Genomic DNA, 24,109 nt, shown 5'->3' on the forward strand with positions numbered 1-24,109 from the left:
GTGCCCCCACCCTTAGGAATTCCTTTGATGTGTACCTTAAATGTTTGCTCTTTGTGCATGCTCGCCAGTCTCTCAATCTGCGTCTACAGTCTTGCAACATGTTACAATAAACTAGAAACTTTTTTATCAAGAAGGTCTCGTTATTGAAACATCAGACTTGACAAATGGCTGCCATGCCTTGGGTTCTACATTTTGCTCATTTACACATGTGTCCTTTGCAGCTGTGGTTTGGGCCTTCTGTCTGCACCGGCAACATCAGCTAACTGCAGTCACAGTTCCAGAAACTGTTCTATTGACTCTTCATTGCTAGACTGTAGAATCCACCCTTCTTGCAGGGATGCTGTTCCACCTACCATCTCCTACAACGATTGTCACTATGGATGCCTCCAAAGAGAGTTGGGGAGCCCACTTCACACTGTTGACCACACAAGGCTTTATTCTGTTGCTGTGAGGGTTTCATGTACAAGTCATCACGAACTAACCACCTCAGCACAGGCAGTTCCCGGACTGCCTTCCTATTTGCAGGTAGATCTGGGCCTACTGCCAAACCCTTCATGGCCCCGCAGATCCGAGACAGGCCTGGCTGGATGTAGTCCATGATTGGGGGGTATGTGTCTTGCAGCTACTCCTGTGTGTCTTTGGGCTCTTCCCCCTCTCCCCCCCCAGCAGTGGACCCCCTAGAGGCACCAGGACAACCTGAAAATTCAGAGCCATTGGGAGTGGAGGAGATCAGCTCCAACAGTAACAGGCCAACAAACACCTGGAAAGAAGACACTAGGAGGTATGTTGGGCATCCATTCTCACTCGTGTCCGAATTGGGGGGTCAACATCCATAGAAGGAAATGGGAAAAAAAGACCGGGGAATGGTCAGGAGAGGAGACGTAGGCACAGACAATATCCTCAAGGCTCTTTCAAACTGAACACTTCCAGAAGTTGCTCAGCAAGGTGATAACAACATTAAATTACCAAATAGAATTGACACAGAAACTGAGATCAGTGACCTCGGCAGAATTGGACCCCCCCCCCCAAGGTACAGACACTTCCCCCCTTTCTAGATTCCTTCAGTGATGTTATGGTGGTAGAATGAGTGGTGAAATGGTATTAAAATGTCAGGAAACCTAGTCTGTCCTCTCTGCTAAATAATTCTCAAGTGGCAAGTGAATTAGACAAAGATGAATAAGCTGCCCCTAGCCATCCTCTCAGCACAAGGTGCAAAAATGGCTGCCAGTTTCCTGGAGCACTTTTTAAAAATACCAGACTTAGAAACTGGGAATAAACGTAGTCCTTCCAGAGGGTTTGTCTAGAGAGGCACCTACCTATACCTCAGATCATGTGGACGAAAGAGAACTAAACCTAAGCAATGAATGGGCACTCCCAGGTGGCAGGAACTCTCTTCTGTCATTGACCAATAACTTCTACACACTGCCGGAGGGGACCATGGAGGACCTGAATGTGCCTCTAGTGGACATCCTGTTAGTGGCACTCCATTTGGGAGCTGTTCTAGCAAAAGACGGTGAAAATGCTCTAAAGAGATGTTATGGGCAGAAAAAAACGAGACAGTGCTGAAGAAGTCAGACAAAGCAGTGTTACTGGCCATACAAAGCATCTGCAGTCCTCTGGAGTTTCACTAGGGTTGTAGTGATCTGGTGAATAATCTTTTTCAAAACCCAGAGGCCAGCCTGCAAGAGTTAAAGAGATCTCTACTGAAGATTAAAAGGGCAGTGCACTTTGCCTATCAGGATAATGTACAGTTCTGTGCAAGGGTATAAGCTGCTAACATATACAATACAAAATATTTGGCACAAGCGCTGGAGAGTGGACACCCTTTCCAAGAGCAGTTGGTCTACAGAGAAGTTCTCAGGAATGCTCCTTTTTGGAGAATCGAACCCAGACAAGGTATTGGTTGAAAAAAAGAAGAAAAAGAAGGCCACATCATCCGCTTTCTGTAACAGGGATCAGGATTACAAGAACAGGTCCCGCTAGTCTTTTCATGGCTTCAGAGTTTCCAGAAGAGGAAGACATTCCAAGGGCTACAAGGGATTCAGATACTTCACATACAGACACAGAGCCAACTTTAGACACCCACCAAACTTTAGACAGGACAAGACCACTCCAGCAAAGAAGCAGTCTGCATTACTACCTGATAGGCAGGAGGCTCCAGTTTTTCAACCACAGACAAATCAATATTGTTGACCATTACACATGGTTACAAGATAGAGTTCAGCTCACTCCCCCCTCAAAGCTTCATGCCCTCTCCAGTATCAAGATGACAGAACAGACAGCTCCAGCTAGAACAAGCAGTTAAGCACTTTCACAAAATAGTGGCGATAGAGAATGTACTGGCAAGCCAATAGGGGTGTATACTGTCCTGTTCGTGGTTCCAAAGAAGCCCAGAGATTGGAGAGCGGTGTTGAACCTGAGAGGACTCAACAGATGGGTAAAAAGGCAGAAGTTCCCTATGGTATATTCTACAGGTACTGCAAAAGGGGGATTTCTTGGCTTCCGTGGATCTCATGGAAGCCTACCTACACATCCCAGTGTACACAGACTCTAGATGCTTCCTCCATTTTTCTTACCAGGGACAGCACTATCAATACATGGCCTTTCCTTTCCTTAGCCCCCTGTGTCTTTACCAAGGTTATGTTGTTACTGGTGGTGACTCTTTGGAAGGAAGGGATCCACGTTTACTCTTTTTTGGATGATATTCTGATAAGAGCTGCGGACCAGGCCATGGCAGCCCAGAACGTGGTAGACCTCATGCAGCTTCTGGTGGTGCAGAGACTCATGATACCAACCATAGACATGGTCCCCTGAGCAAGACTTCACTCCTGACCACTCCAGTGGTCTGTCCTGCCATTTCAGAGGGATATCACCAAATGCAGACACAGTCTCACAGCAATAATAGCCTGAAGAGGGAATTGGAGTGGTGGTCAGTAAGAGAGAACCTGGACAAAGGAAAAAGGACATGGGAGCTTCACCTGCTCCCATGAAGTCATTATGACAGATGCAAGCTAGAGGAGTTGGGGTGCTCACTGCATGAACCTGGTGGTGCAAGGTCAGTGGTCCATGTCAGAGTCAAGTCACAGTATCAATGAGCTGGAACTTCATGCAGTCCAGTTGGTCTTAATGGCTTTCAAACAGATGTTACAAAACCAACATGTTCTCATATGTACTGACAACGTGACAACCAAGGCACAGGTAAACTGACAGGGAGGCATCAGGTTGAGATCGCTATACCTGAGGGTAAAGCATCTGCTAAGGTGGGCAGAAAAACCTAAAAGTTGCAACCAAGGCCCAGGCCAACCAGCAGGTGGACTGTTTGAGACGGGAGGACCTGGACCCAGGGGAATGGAGATCAAACAGGGAAGCGTTCACCCAGATCACTAAGTGATTTGGAATGCTGGTGATGGACCTAATGGAAAGCTTTGAGAAATCACCAGTTGGACGTATATCTATCTTGCTACCAAGAACTGAGGGTGGAAGGGGTGGACACACTGTCTCACCCATGGCTAACAGGTCTACTGTACGCATTTCCACCATCACTTCTGATAGGCAGGATGCTCATCAGGAGAGAGGGGGCAGAGGTTTTCCAACCTGGTGCAGATGTCAACAGGCACTCCTTGGACTTTCCCATGCAGATCAGATCTTCTGCACTAGGGGCTCATCCACCACCTAGACTTGTCATGGTTGCATTTGACAGTCTGGAGATTGAAAGGGCAGACTTAGAGGCCTAGGGACCACCTACAGAAGTAGTGGACATCATGCTCCAGGCAAGAAGACCAGTGATAAGGAGGATTTATAACCACACATGGCTAACCTCTTGGAAGTGGGCCATTGACAGAGACTTGGACTCCCTTCGACCAGCATGCAAGGACATGCTGGCCTTCTTGTCTGAGGGATGGAAGAGAGGTTTCCAACCTAATACCTTGAAAAGGCAAGTGGCAGCTTTAAATTCATGCCTTGGGTGTCAGAGACTCAGAGGCCTCTCAGTGAACAAACATGTTAAAAGATTCATAATGGGGACCAGACAGCTGGCACCTCTGATCTGGCATAGGTTTCCTACATGGAGTTTGCCTAAGGTATTAAGAGCACTGATTAAGTTGCTGTTTGAGCCATTAAGGTCTATGGGACTCATGTTTTTGTCCTAGAAGGTTGCCTTCCTCGTAGCCATGACATCAGCTAGGAGAGTGTCAGAACTAGCAGCACTCCTGATCGGCATCAACTTCCATTCAAGTCTGAAAATTCATTCTACCTGGCTGAAAGACTGCCGAAACGCTATTCAAAACTCTGATTGGAAAGTCATTTATAATTCACCCATCATGCTTTCACCTATTTTTAATATATGTTTTAATTCCTTCAAGGTGTTACACAGATGGTACTTGCCTCCATCTCGACTGACTCACATCTCCCCTTCTAATACACCAACCTGCTGGAAAAAAATGTGGTTCAGTGACCAATTTCATGCACTGTTGGTGGCATTGTCCACAAATTCAGTCTTTTTGGACTCAGATATTTAATCAAATCTATGTAATTACTTGATGTAAAATTCCTGTTCGTCCAGAGATTGCATTTCTCTTTAATTGGGCCCACCTTTTTAGGGACAACCCCCCCCCCCAAAAAAAAACCCGCAACAAGATGGACAACAGGACTTGGATATGGCTAGAGGGTCAGCCTAGATCCTTCCAGTAGTATAGGAGCTGCACAAAAGATTTTGTTTAGCACAGTCTGAATGAGCAGAGGTGTGACCTGACCAGTTCTGGATGACTTCATCCCCACTGTAGAGAAAGAGCCTTCAGGTAGGTCTAATGTTTTGTTTTAAAAAATGAACATATTATTATTATTATGGGTAAAGAGAGTGAACGATAACTAAATTTGTCTAAGCGGTGTTTGTTTATGTTTTTGGCATGGCATTTATTATTTGGATGTATCACAAAAAATTAAAAATAGTATAAAACAGTGAACATATTGTGAAATGTATGGAAAAGCTGGGACTAAAGCCAGTTTTTTTTATAAAGGCATGCCACGCCAAAGTAACTGTCGCATTCCAGACTTTGGTCCTGTTGTTATGTTTTGCTTAGTGAAATTAACAGTCAAGTGTAATTTCACATGATGTTTCTTAATCTGTAATATTAGAATGAAAAAAAAAATGAAATTTACAAATGCTGTTAATGTGACGATAACACTGAAAAAATTCACCTTTAAGATTCTGTAGAGAAGGCTGAAACCTGGTTTTGTTCTGAAAGTTAAACTGATAACTGCTGAGAAGTATGTCTAGGTATGCTAATTTTCCTTATGAATCCGAGGGGAAATGATTTTATACTTAAAAGGCTGGAAATGAATACCACCTAATGGTCTGAACAAGCATTACAACATTTAAAATACCAGGCCAGTGTTTTATTTCTGAATGGAGGAATATCAAAGATATAATTTAGAATGTATGGCTTATTGTGCATTAAGTTTTGTTATTTTTCTTGCTTTAAATGGTGCACGTACACATGCATATTTTACTCAGAAAGGAAAAAGCCTTTGTTGCAGCAGCTGTGGATGTGTTGTGAAATCTTACAAGACCTTTCTCTTATCATTCAGCATGCTTAGAATAGTCCTGTATCCAGGTGAAGAGTCTTTCCTTTTCCTTTCTTTATGTTTTGTTACTAGTGTTTTTGGATGTATGTTATACGCAGTATCATATAGATGAGCAGCCAAGGGACAAAAGTGTAACTTCATGAAATTATTAAAAAGGACATTTATGAAGGATTCATAATGCTCATTATATTTATCAAAATACCATGTCAGCGAATTCTGTTTATGCACAGCTCCTGTACGTCCAATTACCCAAACAACCAGGAGCTTCTGAAATCATATTGATGGGTCACCAACTTTGTTGGGGGATTTATACTGTACCCCCAGCGGCATAAACCCAAAACTAAAACCTGCAGTTATCAGAAGGCTAATACATACTCACTAATAAGTTTTAAGACTTCATAAACTTTATTAGACTCCCAGTTTGGAAAAGCAAAACAGTTTATTAGACTCCAAGTTTCTTCTTTAGACAGAAGACTTAAAATATAGTTAGAAAGAGATTACAAAATAAGAGATTACATTACAAGAGATTACATTAGTAGAGTTTTCATACAGTTCCTTTAGACAGAAGGCTTAAAATATATAGATAGAAAACAAAGCAGTTGGATAAACTTAGTACATTTAAGAAAACAATTACACAGAATTCAGTCAAGCATAAAGCATAGTTCTACAATAAAGCAAACAGCATAATGAAAACTATAAGTCCCAAAAGCAACAGGAACTTTACCCTATTGGTCTACATTTTCCCATTTAAAATCTAAGTCCCAAGTCCCATTCTATCAGAGCTATGCTCTGTATTCTAAGTTTGAGCATGTTTGAGGCCTCAGAAATTAACAAGGATTGTTAATTTCTTGGCTGGACTGACAAAGAGGTCCCTGCCTCTCATACAGTCAGCCTCTTCTGCTCAAAAGTGCAGGGCTTATAAAGACTTCAACACATCTCTTTATCAGATCTATTGGGTTCACAGCTGTACACAGTTTCACAGCCAAATATAAACAATCAGAGCCCAGATTGTCCTTAGTTTACTTTCACCCTCAGCCCACTTTGTAGCAGGCTTCCTCCATCTTGTTTCCTGCTCTACCAAATAAGGACCCAACCCAAATATGATCTTCCTGCCTGGAGAGGCAGCATGAACTTCCACCTACTAACTCCATTTTCCCTAAGATTGAAAGTAAATATAGATACTCTGTGGTGAAAGACTGAGATCTTTAGTGGCCACATTCATAACTGCAGCAAAGGATCATAGAGAAATATAGAGGCTTAAGGTATTTGAAGAGCTTAGTGCCCATTTCATAAGAGACTCAACTAGGGCTGTCAACCCAAAAAAATTCGGTAATATCCAGATTTGGAAATATTCGGAAATAAAATTTCCGAGATTCCGGATATTACCAAATAGGGCATTCGGATATATCCGAATATACCGCTGTATTCGGATATATACGGTATTCGGCTCCCATTATACCCTGTGGGCCATAGGGTATATTGGAAGCCGCCTGGAGGGGAGGGGTTTTGAGGGAGAGCCCCCATATTTGCAAGAGACCTGCAGGGGACTCTCCCTTACAAAATCTCCAAGTCCCAAAAAGATTGGGCTGGGGGGTCCCATTCCAGGGACAACCAAAGAGGGTGTCCCTATCCCACCATTATACCCTATGGGCCATTGAACTCAATGGCATCATAGGGTATAATCAAAGACTGCTGGGGGACAGGGGGTTGAGGGAGAGCTCCCAAAACTGCAGGGAACCTGCAGGGGATTCTCCCCTACAAAACCCCCAAGTTCCAAAAAGATTGGGCTAGGGGGTCTCGGTTTGTGGGCTCTCGAAAAGGCCCATTTTGCTGGGGAAAGCGCTATTAGCCACTTCCTCCACTATAATTGCAACTTCCTCCACTATAATTGCTGTGGGAAAAGTTGCTATGGCCAGAAGAAGGTTTGAGGGAGAGCCCCCAAAACTGCAGGGAACCTGCAGGGGACTCTCCCACATGCAACCCTGTGGCCCAAAAAGACTGGACCTATCTGTGGGCAACCCAAAAGGTTCACTACTCCCAATGGTGAGAAAAAAACCATTAGCCACGTCCCCCATTGTAATTATTGTGGGAAAAGTGGCTCTGGGAGCAGGGGGTTTTGGGGAGAGCCCCCAAAACTGCTGTGCAGCTTCAGGGCAATGTCCCACACAAAACCCACAAAGCAAAAAAAAATTGGACCAGGGGGTCCAATTCCTGGGACACCCAAAGTCAAACCTTACTTCAAATCAGAGAATCTCTTTAACAGGGTTTCTTGGTTATTTTTACACTTCTCTTTCGTGACCCACTAAAATTTGGGGGTGAAACCAGGAGACTTTGGGGGTGGAGCTGGGAGACAGGAATTATGTCATTTCCTGTGGTGTCAAGGGCCAAGTGATGTCACTTCTGGGGTACACTGAACCAAAACTCCACCTTTTCCTGTGATGTCAATTCCAGAATGTCCACCAGTAGGGCAAGGGCACTAGAAGCCCTCCCACTGTTGCTTCCTCCCCTCCCAGCATCAAGAATACAGACAGAGCATCACTTGCAGAGAGAGAGAGAGAGAAAGAAAGGCCTTCCTCACCATCAGATGACCTCAGCCAGCAACAATTCTGCCCAGGGGTCACTTGGTAAAAATGGAGGGGAGAAGGAAGGAGAGGCAGCCCAGCTCCTTTCTGCACAACACAGAGATGGAGGAAGGAAGGAAGCCAAACAGAGCTCAGACTTTGCAGCCTGTGTCAGTCTTCAAGGCTAGCTTTTCTCTGCACAACAGAGAGACGGGGGAAGGAAGCCAAACAGAGTGCAGGCTTTGCAGCCTGTGTCAGTCTTCAAGGCTAGCTTTTATCTGCACAACAGAGAGACGGGGGAGAAAGGAAGCCAAATGGAGAGCAGACTTTGCAGGCTGTGTCAGTCTTCAAGGCTAGCTTTTTTTCTGCACAACAGAGATGGGGGAAGGAAGGAAACAGAGCAGAGGTCATGCTTTGCTGGGGGCGGGGCTAGCTTCAGCTTTTCTTGTGACCCGGTAGTGAGGCTTCCATGGCCCAGTACTGAGTCACGACCCTACAAATGGGAAACACTGCTCTATAGGACCCCAATGCACTACATTCATCTATCTACTCTGTATGCACCCTGGCACCAACATAAACCCTGCCACAGAACACACAATCTACAGATGCCAGCTCTCCAGCCCTGCCCCAAACAACTCAACTCTCAAACAGCAGGAGCAATGTACCACACCTAGGTTCACATCTGTATTTGACACAAAGCAAGATGAAACATTCAGACTTACCTTGAGCGATGAATGGTTGGCTGGTCTAGGCTCTTTGGTGTTACCCAGGGTGCACCACGAGGAGGCGAGCCAGAGTTGCACCCCAAATGAGGGAGATGTATGGGAGGGCCTCAGAGAGTGAGAGGGAGGGAACCATTCCCTATCTCTCAGCAGCAACACACACCAGCCATCACTGTCCCTCTAGGGGAGCTTTAGCCAAAGTGTGACTGCCCTCCTTATCACAGGCTCCCCCATCTTTCACCTCCGATGAAGAAGAAACAGAAGGAAAAGAAGAAATAGAGGACAAGAAACGAAGAAGACATTGGATTTCCCTCCTGCCCTTCACTCTGAGTCTCAGTGTCTCAAAGCGGCTCACACAACAAGTCACACAGCCGCCCTTACGTCTTCTCCCCCACCCCCCACAGCAAATGCCTTGAGTTGGCTTGAGGGAGTTCTCACAGAAGGCACCCTTTCAAAAAAAAAAAAACCTCTGAGAGAGCCATGGCTGTTACAATGCCACTCCAGCAGCTGTTCTGCCAGCAGAAGAGTGGGGAATCACACCAGTTCAAAAAAAGATAACAGTCCATACACTTAACCATTATGGCACTCTGACTGGAGCTGCTGGTTTTTCTTAGCCCTTTAAAAAATTCTATTGGCTATGATGACTTGGGGATTGAGAAAATGTTCTTTTACTACTCTGTGCTGACTTCATGCAGCATTCTTTCTGAGTCAGACAGGCAGCATGATGGGAGAAATGTTGGGGCTGGGTCATTTTCCCGCCAATCAGTTGACCAATTACTGGGCTCTGGGCTGAGGCTCCTTCTGGGCGCTCTCTACTTTTATTTTAGGGAGGAGTGTTTCCCTGACTTCTCAGACCAGACTGAGAGTGGATGGAGGCACAACCAGGTGCTCACTTCATACACCCTCCGAGGCCATGTCTGGGCAGCTGAACAATGGCATGTTGACCTTCAAGAAGACCAGCATTGCCATTGTGTCGGGATTGAGGCTTGCGCGATATGGGCTGACAATGTCGCTTGCATGGGAAAAAATGCACTCGCTCTCAGTGCTCGTTGGTGGGCATGAGAGGAATGCCTGGGCTACGGCAGAGAGGTCCAGCCAGAGCGTCTCCTTCGAGACCCAATAGCCCTATGGACTCATGTCCTGCGGCGCGCAGGGCTCCTCAAGGTATGCCCTGACCTGTGCAGCACCCATGTCCGCTTTCACGGGCCCAATGCTCCAGGAGGGACCAGAAAACCACTTGAAGAGTGCCATCTCCACAGTCTTCGGTGTGAGAGCCTTGTGGGAAACGCCGCCTAGCGGGGGAAGTGGGGGATAAGCAGCAGTCACCAAAGCAGAGGAGCTGCTTTCACTCCTCACTTCCTCAGCTCCTGCCGACCTTGCCCTCTTGGCCCGCCTCTGCTCAACCTCCTGCGAGAGCTTGTCTCGCCATTGATTGAGCTCGCTGACCCGCTTGGCGACCTTGCCCTTACAGCGCGGGTCACACATGGCCGCCAGCATGTAGACCTTCTGCTTCATGAGTGCCCCAAAATGTTGCTCAAGCCCGCTTTAAAGATGTCTCACGAGCATGCGCACCACTGGAAGGTAGTCTGCACGGTCTTCGCGTTGCGCCAGAAACTGGGCCAGTATCCCCTGGGCCATGTGGACCATGGGAACGCCCAGTGCGATGCTCGCCATGTCAGATGAGAGCATCTCTGTGAAGGTCTTGAAGGGCTGAAGAACCTCTACAGACTGAGAGGCGGTCAACCAGTCCTCTTCGTTGAGCCAACTCTCCTCTGAAATGACCCTGCTCTCATCAATCAGGGCATCCAATTCCCTTCCCCACAATAAAGAAAAAAAGGAAGGATCTCAGCCAGTTAGATGCTGAAATCCAGGTCCAGGATTCAGGATCAGGATCACCACACCATGCCACAGAGAGCAGAGCAGCGGAGCACTTTGCCAAAGCAGCAGAGGCTCAACACCAGCTCACAGTCTCTCTATGGCAACAGGAACAGCAATGGAGTCCAGGGGGCAAAAGATGGTAAATAAATACCCTCTCTTTGCCCATGGACAGAACACAACAGTTTGGAAAAAATTGTTCTGTTCTCTGATTGACTTGAGGGGGAAAACATGCAATTCCATTGGAGAATTGCAGTTTCTCCCTTCCCCCTGCAGAAATAGCCCTGCAGGGTCCTGCAAAGCCACAAAGTTACACTTTGCAGAAATGCATGCCTCTGATTGGTCAGAGGCCTCCTTCTCCCCCCTTCCCCCAGCCAGAGGCAGAAAAAGGCCTGAGAAAAGCAGTCACAGACTGCCTTTTGCCTTTCCCCATTGAAAACAATGGAAGGAATAGCTTTACCGAATATTTTCGAGTAATACTGTAATTATTCGGAAATCAGGTATTTGGAATTCAAAAATAGGCTCAGATGCCTATCCGGAATACCTATTTCCGAGTATTTACTGAAATGGCTCTATTCGATAAAAATTTGGTAAACCTTTATCCGAATTGACAGCCCTAGACCCAACCCTGAATTCCGCCTGCTATGATAAAAATGCACATATCAGGTCAATACTTAACTTTGTTTTTAAATCATTCAAAAAGTAAGTCTTCCTTATGTGGAACTGACTTGAAGCCCTTGGATTCTGGAAAGGATATGGAAGAACACAAGGGCTAGTGTGGCATGGGGCATATGCACATAATGAGCCAGCTACAGCATGGGAAGGAAGGAGCTGGAGATGTTTAGCCTGGAGAGGAGGCGGCTGAGAGGTGATATGATCACCATCTTCAAGTACTTGAAGGGCTGTCATATAGAGGATGGTGTGAAATTGCTTTCTGTGGACCCAGAAGGGAGGACCAGAACCAATGGGTTAAAATTAAATCAAAAGAGTTTCTGGCTCAACATTAGGAAGAACTTCCTAACAGTTAGAGCGATTCCTCAGTGGAACAGGCTTCCTTGGGAGGTGGTGGACTCTCCTTCCTTGGAGGTTTTTCAACAGAGGCTAAATGGCCATCTGACAGCAATGAAGATCCTGTGAATTTAGGGGGACGTATTTGTGAGTTTTCTGCATTGTGCAGGGGGTTGGACTAGATGAACCTGGAGGTCCCTTCCAACTCTATGATTCTATGAAAGAGGCCTTTGTCAAGTGATGAGATCTTTCAGGTTTCATTTGTATCAAAGGCTTGTATGACAAGCAGAGTTGTGCTAAAGGAAAGCAACTTCCCTACTTCTCTCACTGAAGTATTTTGTGACCACTCAAAGTGTGCTCCAACATATCAATGGATGTGGAAGAATTCTGTGAGGAGCACATTGGGAGTCTGCAGAAGGAAAGGGCAGTTGGCAAAAATATCCTTCCATTCCTTTGCAGATGGAAAAGTTTTTCTATCACAGGAGTTGCTGCTGCACAAGCAGAATGGCATTTTAGGGTCCAGGACATTGTCTATAGTAGAGAAGATCCTGTAATCCAAGATTCAAGCATGTGTGACTTTTATGAATCTTAAGTAATGGTGTTGTCTCATGATTTTTTCTTTCAAGGTATGGAATTTATGAACGTTGTCGAGAATTGGTAGAAGCAGGCTATGATGTTCGGCAACCAGATAAAGAAAATGTTACGCTTCTACATTGGGCTGCAATCAATAACAGATTAGATTTAGTGAAGTAAGTGAATACCTGACTTTATTTGATATCCACTCTGATACCAAATCATATATTTGTGTGTGTGCATGTGCAAACATGTATTGGTACAGCCACATTATGGTAACCTAGCAGGACATGTTACAGTTTTATAAATACTTTTTACACTAATGATGGTTTTCATGTCAGTCCCTTAAATTGGTTGTGAAAAATTTTAAAAGTGCAAGTTAGTGTTACTTACAGCTCTTTGCTAGTCCTTTTATAGATAATATTTTTCTCATATTTCTTGTGATTTTATAATGGCTAAGGCTGCCTAACAGCCCTATTGATATTGATTTGAGAGCATCTGCTGGAACATGTTCAGTAATTTAGATAAGTATTATGCCATAATTTCTGTACTAAAAAATAGCTTAAAAGTATATATAATACTATTCTTTTAGTATAGAAATATAAATATTGCATAGTTTTAAAGTGACTAGTTTAGTCAAGTTAATTGTATACAGTTTTGAAACAGTTAATATTTTCACAATACCCCAAAATCAAAACACTGTATGTGTATATTTATGTAATTTTTTTTTAAAAAAAACCCTTTATTTTAGTTGTCTGAGGGAATGTGTAGCTTTGTCTTCAGGTGCTTGATGCTGATTTTGCTTTCTTTGTCTCCCATCCATATGTGAAACTACTTCTTGTCTCTTCTTTTTGTTTGCTGCTCTCTTTTCCTTCTTGTGAGGTTTGGATCCCTTGCAGCTCATGCTCTTCACTATCAGTCAGAGAAAATATATGTGGATACCACAGTTAAGCATATCCACCAGCCTCTGCCATCCCCCAAATGCATAAAATTTTTTTAAAGCAGAATTTATCAGATTATCCAAACTCTTCAACCTTTAAAACATTAGCAGTGCCCCATTGGTATTTTCCAAAAATGGTATAATTAGAGTATACATTCTATTTTACTGCATACAGACTGATTGTTTCCTGCTGCACTGCTGCAGGAGATTTTCATTATTCCCCCCCCCCCACACACACACACACCAGAGCCTGTCCTATGCTTAAAAGTGGCTATACATTGGAAATGACCTAGAAGCAAGCTAAGCAGCCTTCAAAGGAACTGCTCAAGTGGCCAGCAGTGATAATAGTAATGGATGCAGATTAATTTGTCACCTCCTCCATGGTAGTCCACTGGGAACTTTCACACAGAGTTGTTTCCCCAGATCTGATTGTGACCACAGGCCTGGACCTTGGAATTCTCCTTTGGCATAAAGTTATGAAAAGCATTGTCCCTGTTCCTTTCTTAGAACTGTCACCTTATCTCCCTACTTATGTCCCGTATATATACTTATAGCCCTAAAGTTTTCCTGTTCCTTCTCTGTAGTTTTATTGTATCTCCTGCATTTTCAACCATACTTTTGGAAGATAGCTTTTGTTTTTATTTTTGTTTTTCCCATTCAAATGGTCTAATCTGAGTGATCTTTACTGCTGTCATATTGCCTGTTAAAAGAAGCCCTGATTGTACTACTTTTCAGGATAGTTAGATATGATGTGTGGTACTGGTAGCTTTGTTTAGTTGTTCAGTGTAATAATAACTGCTGATTTTAACTTCTTATGCCGCTATCAGATGTAGTTACTTGGAAGTAAGTTCTTTTGAAGTTATTGAGATACTTTTATAAATAAAAATGCAGTGGATTAGGCTATTATGGATTTCATATATCTGTACTGAGAGCCAGTTTAGTGTAGCGGTTAAGTGTGCGGACTCTTACCTGGGAGAACCGGGTTTGATTCCCCACTCCCCCATTTACAGCTGCTGTGAGAGCCCTCTGAGCCTCACCCACCTCACAGGGTGTCTGTTGAGGGGGGAGAAGATATTGGAGATTGTAAGCCACTCTGAATCTCTGATTCAGAAAGAAGGGTAGGGTTTAAATCTGCAGTCTTTTTCTTCTTCTACTTGTACATGAACTGTAGTACTATACTCATTTGCTTGTCTGTGGAAAAGTTCTTTATTTCTGAGCCTTAGTGTTCCCTAGCTGTTAAATGGATGGTGCTTAAAAATACCAATACAGCTTTCTGCAAACAAATAAAAAAGAGATGTCTTCCATAGATAACAAGTTAGCATTTTGGACTAGGCTTGGGAAATCCTGCAATCAAAATCCTACTCAGCCATGAATCTGGATGGCCTTGGAACAATCATTCTCTCTCGACCTAATACACCTCATAAGGTTCTTGTGAGGGTTAAATAGAGGAAGGAAGAACAACATATATATATATAACTATAACTATATATATATATATAACTATAACTATATATATATATATATATAAAACTATAACTATAACTATATATATATATATATATATATATATATATATATATATATATTTGGCCGCTGTGTGACACAGAATGTTGGACTGGATGGGCCATTGGCCTGATCTAACATGGCTTCTCTTATGTTCTTATGTTCAACATATGCTTCCCTGAGCTCTTTTAAGTTTGATTCTTCTGTACCACTGAGTTTGGAATTCTACTTTGTGGGAAGGAAACAGACTCCACCTTGCCCAGGCAGCCCAATCCAACATGCATGAGGGAAAGCAGGAGAGCACATGAGAGCATGGCAAACCAACCATGTTAGTTCCTGCCATGAACAGAGGCATCTTTTATGCCTGAATGCAGCCATACACTAACCATGGATCTTGGACTGTTTCTTCTATGGATATACAAAATTTCTGTAGACTGCAAAATTTAATTTGAGAGGAGTAGTTTTTAAATGTGCTTGTGATGTTTTCTGTAGCATTTATGTTAGCTGCTTTGAGGGACCTTATAACTAGGAATGGGTATAAACCTTATCATGAACCTAAATTCATCACAAAAATTGCTGGGTTCATGGTTCATGATCTGAGGGTCATGCAATCATGTCTGCAATGAACCTCCCACAAATCTACATGGCTTTCATGGAGGTTTGTGTCGATGGTTTGTGTGGCAGACATGCTAGTGCTGATTGATTAATCATCAAGCAATGAGGGAGATGGACTTCTGCAGCGCTGGAAACCCCAGTAGTGGACTCCAAAGCTCAACAGGTAATGCTGGCTTCCAACAAGAGAGTTCCGATTCTGTTCTATGGGAGCAGAATAGATATATACACCAAGCTCATACACAGCTGTTTTTACTTTGCAGCAGGCAGTGAGGCAGAGAGAAAAGGGAACTGGAAGTCATTCCTTAGTGTGAAAACAGTGGGGTTGGAGGTGTTTGGTGCTTACTTAGGACTCTGTGTCACCTGTCCTTCTGTTCAAACCAAGCAAAGGGGCTCAGCTAGTGGGTTCCTCGGCTGACGATGCACTCCCCCCCTCAGTGGGCTTTTTGAAACTTCAGTTTCCCCCCCCCTTTTGCCCTTTGTACCCTTGGGTCCTTGAGTTCCACCCTGGGCACACTCTCCCACCCCTGTTTAGCGTCATCAGCTGCCTTTGCTGTGTCTTCCCCTTGTCTTTGTTTTCCAATTTTTATTACCCCCCCCCCCCCCCCATGCTAGACCTATTAGATCCCCCTTTGCACTTTGGGCCTTAGGATCCTTGACTTTTGTACCTCTGGGCATCCCCCCCGACCAGGATTAACATTATCAGCTGCCCTTACTGTGGCTGCCTTTCATCTTGGTTTTTGAACTCTCCACCATAGTTCGCTTTTATGTTTGAATGTGCATTTTTTTGCACGGATTTGCTGATGTTTACACACAGCTTTCAATCCTAAACTCATGGATGCTGCCTCAGGGCTGCCCTGTCCTCCGCCCAGCTGGTGCCTGTGGGTAGGTTCTATAAAGGGCGGATTGCTGTCCGCTCTCCTGTCGCTGCCAGCAGCCATGACAAAGGAGCCACCCTTCACTTCCTTTTCCAGTGCTGCAATCTCCTGTGTGGCTCTTCAAAGTCTCTTCTGGCCTGACTGCTGCTGGAGAGCGCACTGGGAGAACCACACCAAAGCATCAGCCAGCTGGAGCTGGGGTAAGCTGTGTAGGGGTGACTCAGTGACTTCCAGGGAAGGAGGGGGTGTGCATCCTGGCCTTAGCAGCTGGCAGGGACCTCCAGCAGGCCCTTGGGGTGGAAGGAGGAGGGAGCATGCAAGAGTGTCCAGCAGGTTCTTTGGGTACCCGTCGGGGAAGGTAGGAGGGGGTACGCAGCCTGAGCTCACTTTCCAGGGTCTTCCAGCAGGCTTGTCTGGTGCCCATTGCAGGGGTAAGTGGGAGGAGGGTGTGTGTGCACAGGCTGAAGCTGCCATCCCAGAGTCTACAGCAGGCTCGTTGAGAAGGAGAGGGTGGCATGCATGTGACCTGGTCATTGCAGCTAGCAGGGGCTTCCAGCAGGCCCTTGAGGTGGGAGAAGGGAGGGGGAGAGTGGCTACAGGAGCCTGCCAGCTAAGGGTCTCTCTGCTCTCCAGCAGCCTTGTTTGTGGTTGCCTGTCAGGGGCGGGGGGAGGCAGAAGGGCATATGTGGCCTGAGTCTGCTTTCCAAAGGATCTTCTCCTAGATGTTTGCGCAACTTTTCAAGCCTCAAGTGCTGATTATGAGAGAGCTTGATGAATGCCATCAACTGGAGAGCCAGTTTGGTGTAGGGGTTAAGTGTGCGGACACTTATCTGGGAGAACCGGGTTTGATTCCCCACTCCTCCACTGGCACCTGCTAGCATGGCCTTGGGTCAGCCATAGCTCTGGCAGAGGTTGTCCTTGAACAGGCAGCTGTTGTGAGAGCCCTCTCCAGCCCCACCCACCTCACAGGGTGCCTGTTGTGGGGGAGGGAGATAAAGGAGATTGTGAGCCGCTCTGAGACTCTTCGGAGTGGAGGGCGGGATATAAATCCAATATCATCTTCTTCTTCTTCCATCGAAACCAAGATTAAAAATAGATAATCGGGAAAACTTAATGAGGATTAAACTGCACATGTCTAATGGGAATAATGTTAATATTGACAATGTTGTTAAGTTAAGGAAAACTGAGCAAGGATGAAGAGAGAGGTTGAATTAAAATATTTTCCATAATGGAATTTGACTTGATTCTGTTTCCACTTGTGAAGTTTAATGTTTAAATTATACTCAAACTGTAGTTTAAAAGATTGCGTTTTGAGCTTTTTACAAGGTTATGGTTGTAATCTAAAAAACTAATGTATGCAGTAGTCAAATGTAATATTAAAAGCAAATATGAGCTGCACATATGGTTTATAATACAAGTGGTAATTTATATATTTCATGTTTGTATACTTTGTATGTTTGTGAACTGAAATAAAAATATATAAAGCATTAAATATATGAAAATTATACAAAAATTTCAGGCCTGTTCACAACTTTAAGGCTGGCAGATTGTTTGACTCACGAGGTACAACTTCTGCTCACAACACTTGACAGCTTAGAGGGAACATTGCTTTCCACCTCCCCTCTTGCAATAAACCTCCCATTGGACCCCCCCTCCTTTTTTTACTTTGGACCCCAGGATCCTCAACCTTAGTGCCTCTGGGCACACCCCGGGGCTTAACATCATGAGCTGCCCTTGCTGTGCCTGCCCCTCATCTTCGTTTTCAGACTCTCCATTCCCTCTCCTGCAGTAGGTCTCCTGTTGGGTCCCTCCCTTTTGCACTTTGAACCCAAGGATTCTCCATGAGGAGGTAGGCAGGTGATCACCTCCCAGGCCCAGGGAGAAGGATTGCCCATCTGCAGCAACAGTGTCTATGAGGAGGAGGCAGGCAGTATTCCCCCACCAGCAAATTCTCACAAAACTTGGAGGTCAGGTAAAGGGCATCCTGGGGAGGTTTGCAAGTTAGATGCCTCTAGTTTGCAGAGGGGCTGTTTGACATACTCCTCCTGAACCTGCAGCTATGATTTCCCTAGAGAGCACTACCCTGGGGACACCTGTTTGGGAGGCTGTAACTTGCCCCCCCTAAATCCAGTCCTCACTAGACTTGGAGGGCAGGTAGCGGGGTATTTTGGGAAGGTCCCCTGTGAGTTTGATGCCTCTAGCTTTGCAGGAGATCCATTCAGTACACTCCTGAGTCTGCAACTTTGATTTCCCCAGAGAGTGCTTTCCTGGGAACACCTGCTTTGGGAGGCTGTAACTCAGCCTCCCTAAACACAGTCCTTACCAAACATGGAGGGGCAGATAGAGGAGAGTCAGCTGGAGACTTACTATGAGCTTAGCATCTCTAGCCTGCAGGGGGTCCATTATAACTGCATCTTGAATGTCACAAAATGTCACAAAACAAGCCTGTTTGGTAAATGGGAAGGATTGTGGTTCTTGAAACTCCATGAACTAGGATCAACCTCAATTTTCCTGGTTTGTACCCATATGGCATGTAAAAGGAAGATACAAATGATCCTAAGGGACCATACACATCTGGGCCATTTGCTTTTTGAGATCTTACCGTCAGGTAGACGATATAGAGTGTTGAAGGCTAGGACAAACAGATTTAAGGACAGTTTCTATCCAAGTGCTGTGGTTAGGTTAAATGCAGGGTTATGAAGGATTATCTGTTTTAGATGTATTTAATGGTTTAAATGGTTTTAATGGTTTTATGAATGTTTAATGGTTTTATGAATGTTTATTTAAGGGTTTAAATGGTTTTAATGGTTTTATGAATGTTTATCCGTTTTAGATGTATTTAAATGGTTTTAATGGTTTAAATGGTTTAATGGTTTCAGATGTATTTAAATGGTTTATGAATATGTGTGTTTGATGTGTTGGTATGTTTGTGGAAGAGCACCTCATTTCGTTGCTCTCTTTTTGTTGAGAACAATGACAATAAATTCATCTATCTATCTATCATCCCTACTCATGACTATAAAGCAGTGTGTAGGTTTGAATATAAATACATACTCCCATATATACATACAGTACCTAAAAACCCAGAATTCAGGTTTTTCGCTACGATTAGAGTCATCTTTTAAGACTGCATGCATGCATAGTTCTAAATATAGTTCTTAAAATGCAAATTTTATTCACTTGATAGTTTGACAGACATCATAGTTAGGCATCATCACCTTGCAGTGTATGTTTCATGAGTGCTGCTGTGCTTGCTCTTGTCTTTTGTGCCTACAGCCGTGTAGTGCAGGAACACTTGACTGGTGTTGATTTATATTGGGAAGAGGATAAGGCTTGCCCCCCGTAAATTCAGTCTAATGAAATATTAAAGGCAATTAGCAGATTCCTCATGCAGTGTCTTAGGACACTTTGTCACATCACGGCCATGGATGTTGGTTCAGCCCTGTACTCCTGTTTGTCTATTGTAAGGGTCTCTTACATTTATTGGAATTGGTGTTATTATTGGAAGGCCTTTAATTGTCTGCATATTTGTCTCCCACAATGAATATTAACTTCTTAAGCTTCATATATTAATACTTTTTCATTCGAAAATAATAATGGAATGCATAACTTCCCTTAGAAAACTTTTTCTCCTGAGTAATCAATGTTTATTACATTCCCATGATTGCTTCAGTTCTGGAAGTGGCTGATCTGATTTTTTGAGAATTCCCCCCCCCCCCACTTCCACTAGTCTCCCCTGTGCTCTTCTATCTTAAGTTTTCTTTTCTTTTTTTAACAAACCAATCATTAATAGGCAAGTGTCAAGAAACTGAAAGACACCTAAGTGTTTGTGCACTCAATGTCTATATGCTTATAAGTGTTTCAGGATTTGCACCATCAGTGTGTCAGAATAATAGGCACTTAAGTAGTTACAGGTGGAGACTAACTAGACATACCTGTGAAGTCAGTCCATAAAAGACATAGATTGTTTAGATCTAGCCTTGACAGGTTAGCATCTAGAGTCAAGGCTAGATGACAGCTTTTAAATTAGATCTTGTCAGCGATTGGCTGACCAATCAGCCCGCCTGGATAAAATCAGGCTAGCTGCCCACAAAAGGAGGAGCTGCTACTTTCCCAAGCTAGAAGCTAGGAGTCTTCTCCAGGAAATCTAGGAGAAGGTAACAACACAACCAGGTGAATGAGGACGGGAGTTTGGAAGCCGTCTCTCTGGTGTTGTGGGCCTGACAGCAGAAAAGCATCAGTGAGTATTAGTCTAGGGAATTAGCCAACTACTACACAGTCCAGTGTAGAGAGATAGGCAAATTGCCTGAAGGTTTTGTTTAAGTGTTCCTTTGTGCACAGTATGTTTGTTTTAATTGATTTTTATCATCCCATTTTGTGTTTCCCTTCCCTTTTATCTTGTAAATAAAGTTTATATATTCTTCTATAAGTTTGCCTTTTACTTGGTAAACATATGTTGGTTCAGATCATTCAGAAACACATTAAAGAGATAAGGGGCAAGAACACAGCCCTGTTTTACTCCCTTAGTAATTGGGAAACTGGAAGAGAGTTAACCATCAGGGGATACTTTAATAACACCTGAGGTAGCATCATGTAGTTTCTTGAGTAAGAAAAGTAGGCATGGTTCCATCCCCAGAGTTATAAGTTTTTCTCATAGCAGATCTCTGGTGACTGAGTCGAAAGCGCCCTTTAAATCGATAAAGGCTGTATACAGTTTCCCTCTTTTAGGCTTCATATGTTTATCTGCCAAGAAGGCAAGGGTGGAGCAATGATCAGTTGTAGATTTCCCTTTGAGGAAACCAATTTGTTCTGGGCCAATGATCTTTTCTTTAGTTAACCAATTTAATAGGTGATGTTCAAGATGTTTAGAATACAGTTTACATGAGATGGAGAGTAGGCTGATTGAGTGATAGTTTCCAGGGGAAGCTGAATTACCTTTTTTTATATATTGGGCATATTAATGGTCTTAACCAGGACTCAGGGATGTTTCCGTTCTGATCGATAAGAGTAAATAGGTTTGCCAGTGGAATGGCCCACCAGTCCACATACGTCTTAAAGAGTTCAGCTGGAATCCCATCTAAACCAGGGTCCTTGCTAGTCTTCAATTCAGAGATTAGATCAATTATTAATTCTGGATTGGTTGAAAGGTAAATTCTTCTCTGCACTTTATTGAAATATCTTGGTCATTAAATATTTCAAAATAATAATCAACTCATTTTGGGGAGTAGGTGTAATCACAGCTGGGGCTGAATTATTTTTCAAGTAACCAGAGACCATTTGCCAGTCTTTGGTTTTAATTTACAGTCTTTGGTTTTAATTGTATTCAGCAAATGGTCCCATGTTTGTTTATAAAACTGTTTTTTCCCCCCAGTAATAAGGCTATGATATATCTCCTTGTGTGCAGAATAAATTTTTAGGTTGCAGGAATTATTGTCTTTCCTAAAAGTTCTAAATGAGTCTCTGAGAAATTTTTTCCATAATTCTGCATTCTGAGTCAAACCATTGATTACAGGTGGGATTAGGAGGACAAATTGGTTTGGCTACAGAATTACAGGAAGCAATTATCTGAGCATAGGCTAAATTCACCTTCGCCATAGAACAGGTTTTGGCAATAATTGTTCTAAACTCCAACAATCTGTTTGATTGAAATAAGCAGAGTAACTCTTTGTCTGTTTTGGTAGTCCATTTGATTCTTTTAACAGAGCCCTGGGAAACACTATCAGGGGATATAGATACTGGCATATGAGTTATAAGAGAGTTGCCATGAAGTGTCAGCAGGAGGGGCAGATGGTCACTCAGTGCGGATTCCAATCGAGAAAGAGCTAACTAGTGGGCATAGATCTGAGGAACAAAGGCAATAATCGATAACAATAATCGACAACACTATTATTCTTTCACGTACCAGAATTGCGTTCCAAAAATATTTGAAAGCCTTTCATCAATACTGTAGATTGAATCAATTGGTAATTAATTATGAAAAATCAAAAATCCTGTTTTTTTCAAAGAGCTGGCACCTTTGTAAATGGTGCATTGGTACAGAAGAAACTGAACAAGTGAAGGCTTACAAGTATTTGGGAATTACCTTTAACTACAACCTTAAATGGCCAGTGCATCGTAATAGAGCTGTAAGTCTAGTAAGATGTTCTCTGGAGCAAATTAAAAAGTTCTGTTTCTCAGGAGGTAATCAGTTCATTCCAGCAACTCTGAAAATTTACAATGCTAAAATCCTCTCTCAGTTGCTATATGGAATATCTTTGTGGATTGGAGCCTTTAATCCCTGCATGGAGAATGTGCAATCATCATTCTGCCATCAGATTTTAGGCACTCCCAAATGTGTGCCCTACTCATCCATTTGTGCAGAGCTAGGTTTACACCTTCTAGAAACCAGAGCCTGGATTATGGCTTTTAAGTTCTGGTTAAAAATTCATTTCAGAATGGATTCAGGAAGTTTATTATACTACCTGATGAAAGACAGGCATAGCATTACTTGGCTCTCTACATTTACCCACAAACTACAAAAACTTGGTATTGAGGTGGACACTGTTTTCTTATGTGACGAATTATATATCTTAAATACAATCCAACTAAGGTTTATGGATCACGAATACCAAAAAGTGTTCCCCTCACGTCCCCCTGTTTGCTCTGCAGCCAATCTAGGTATACCCCAAAGACATGGGAAAATACCCCATTATTTTTTTACTTTAGACTCCCCATTCCATCGTCGGACTTTTACTTTGGCGCGTTTAAATGCCTTCCCATCAACAGTTCTCTATGGTAGGTTTAGACAGATACCTCTCCAAAATAGATTATCCCATGTGAATTAAGAGTCCTTGATTCTATATCCCATATTATTTTAGAATGTCCTTTCCTGGCCTCACAACGTAGACAATTTTTAGCTGAATATCTCCAACACAATGTATTTACTAAAAGGAAAATTCTATCCTATCTTTTAGAAGATGTTAATCCCCTTATTACTACATGTGTTGCGAACTTCTTAGTAGAAGCCTATAAAATTAAATCTAGGCATGCTATTGTATTTTAATTGTTGGGTGTCTCCTTTTGATTAGTATTGGCTGCTATTTTAATTGATTGTTTATGTATTGTTCTTACTATATTTCAGGCCTTTGTACCTACTTTTGATTGTGAATCATTATTGCTCTTATGCCAATAAAGGTCTGAACTACTTGGTAGACCTGGGACCTGGTAACACCCTGACCCAAAAACATTTTTTTTAAGTTTATTATTATAAATCAGCAGTTGTGCATTTTAGTAACAATAACTGCTGTGGGTTTCCCCTCTTTTATGTGTCTTTGACAGCAAGGAGGAAATGAATTTCTATTGATTTCTGCAGCTGTTTCTGGTGTTTTATGTTTAATGATGACAGTGGCTCTAACAGCTATATTCTATTACTACATACATACCCATTTTTGAATTTCAGGTACTACATATCAAAAGGTGCTATTGTTGACCAGCTGGGAGGGGATCTAAACTCCACACCACTTCACTGGGCGACAAGGTAAGGAAAGACAGGGATGTTTTGCCTTCAGTTTATATGTCAGAGGCAGTTGGTTGCTCATTTTCATACTTGTTTTGGAGGAAGCTCACACATTTGTGCAAGAAAGACTTCCATTTTCTCATCAGGTACCATTGCATCACAGGAAGTCAACAGGAGGTCAGTTTTATTCAAAAATTCTTGCGGCTTCTGCTTTAAGGACTACCTTTCACTCAAATTCAATTGTCTCTCTGCCTTCTGCAAAGGTGGACAATATAATCTCAAGCATGTCACTAGGATTAAATTCTTTCAGGGCTGCCAAGAGCCACTATGGACCCCCAGACAAAGATTCCATCTGGGCC

General features: G+C 43.2%; 1 protein-coding gene across 1 annotated transcript in view; it reads left to right on the forward strand.

The window, feature by feature from the left end:
- ZDHHC17 (zinc finger DHHC-type palmitoyltransferase 17) overlaps positions 1 to 24,109 on the forward strand; it is a 128,452-nt gene that overhangs the window by 17,741 nt on the left and 86,602 nt on the right. The window contains exons 3-4 of the mRNA XM_060245116.1: positions 12,376 to 12,498; positions 23,694 to 23,771. Coding sequence (XP_060101099.1) covers positions 12,376 to 12,498; positions 23,694 to 23,771 — 201 coding nt within the window. The remainder of the gene's footprint in view (positions 1 to 12,375; positions 12,499 to 23,693; positions 23,772 to 24,109) is intronic.

This window comes from Heteronotia binoei, chromosome 8 (assembly GCF_032191835.1).
Source record: "Heteronotia binoei isolate CCM8104 ecotype False Entrance Well chromosome 8, APGP_CSIRO_Hbin_v1, whole genome shotgun sequence".
Taxonomy (NCBI): Eukaryota; Metazoa; Chordata; class Lepidosauria; order Squamata; family Gekkonidae; genus Heteronotia; species Heteronotia binoei.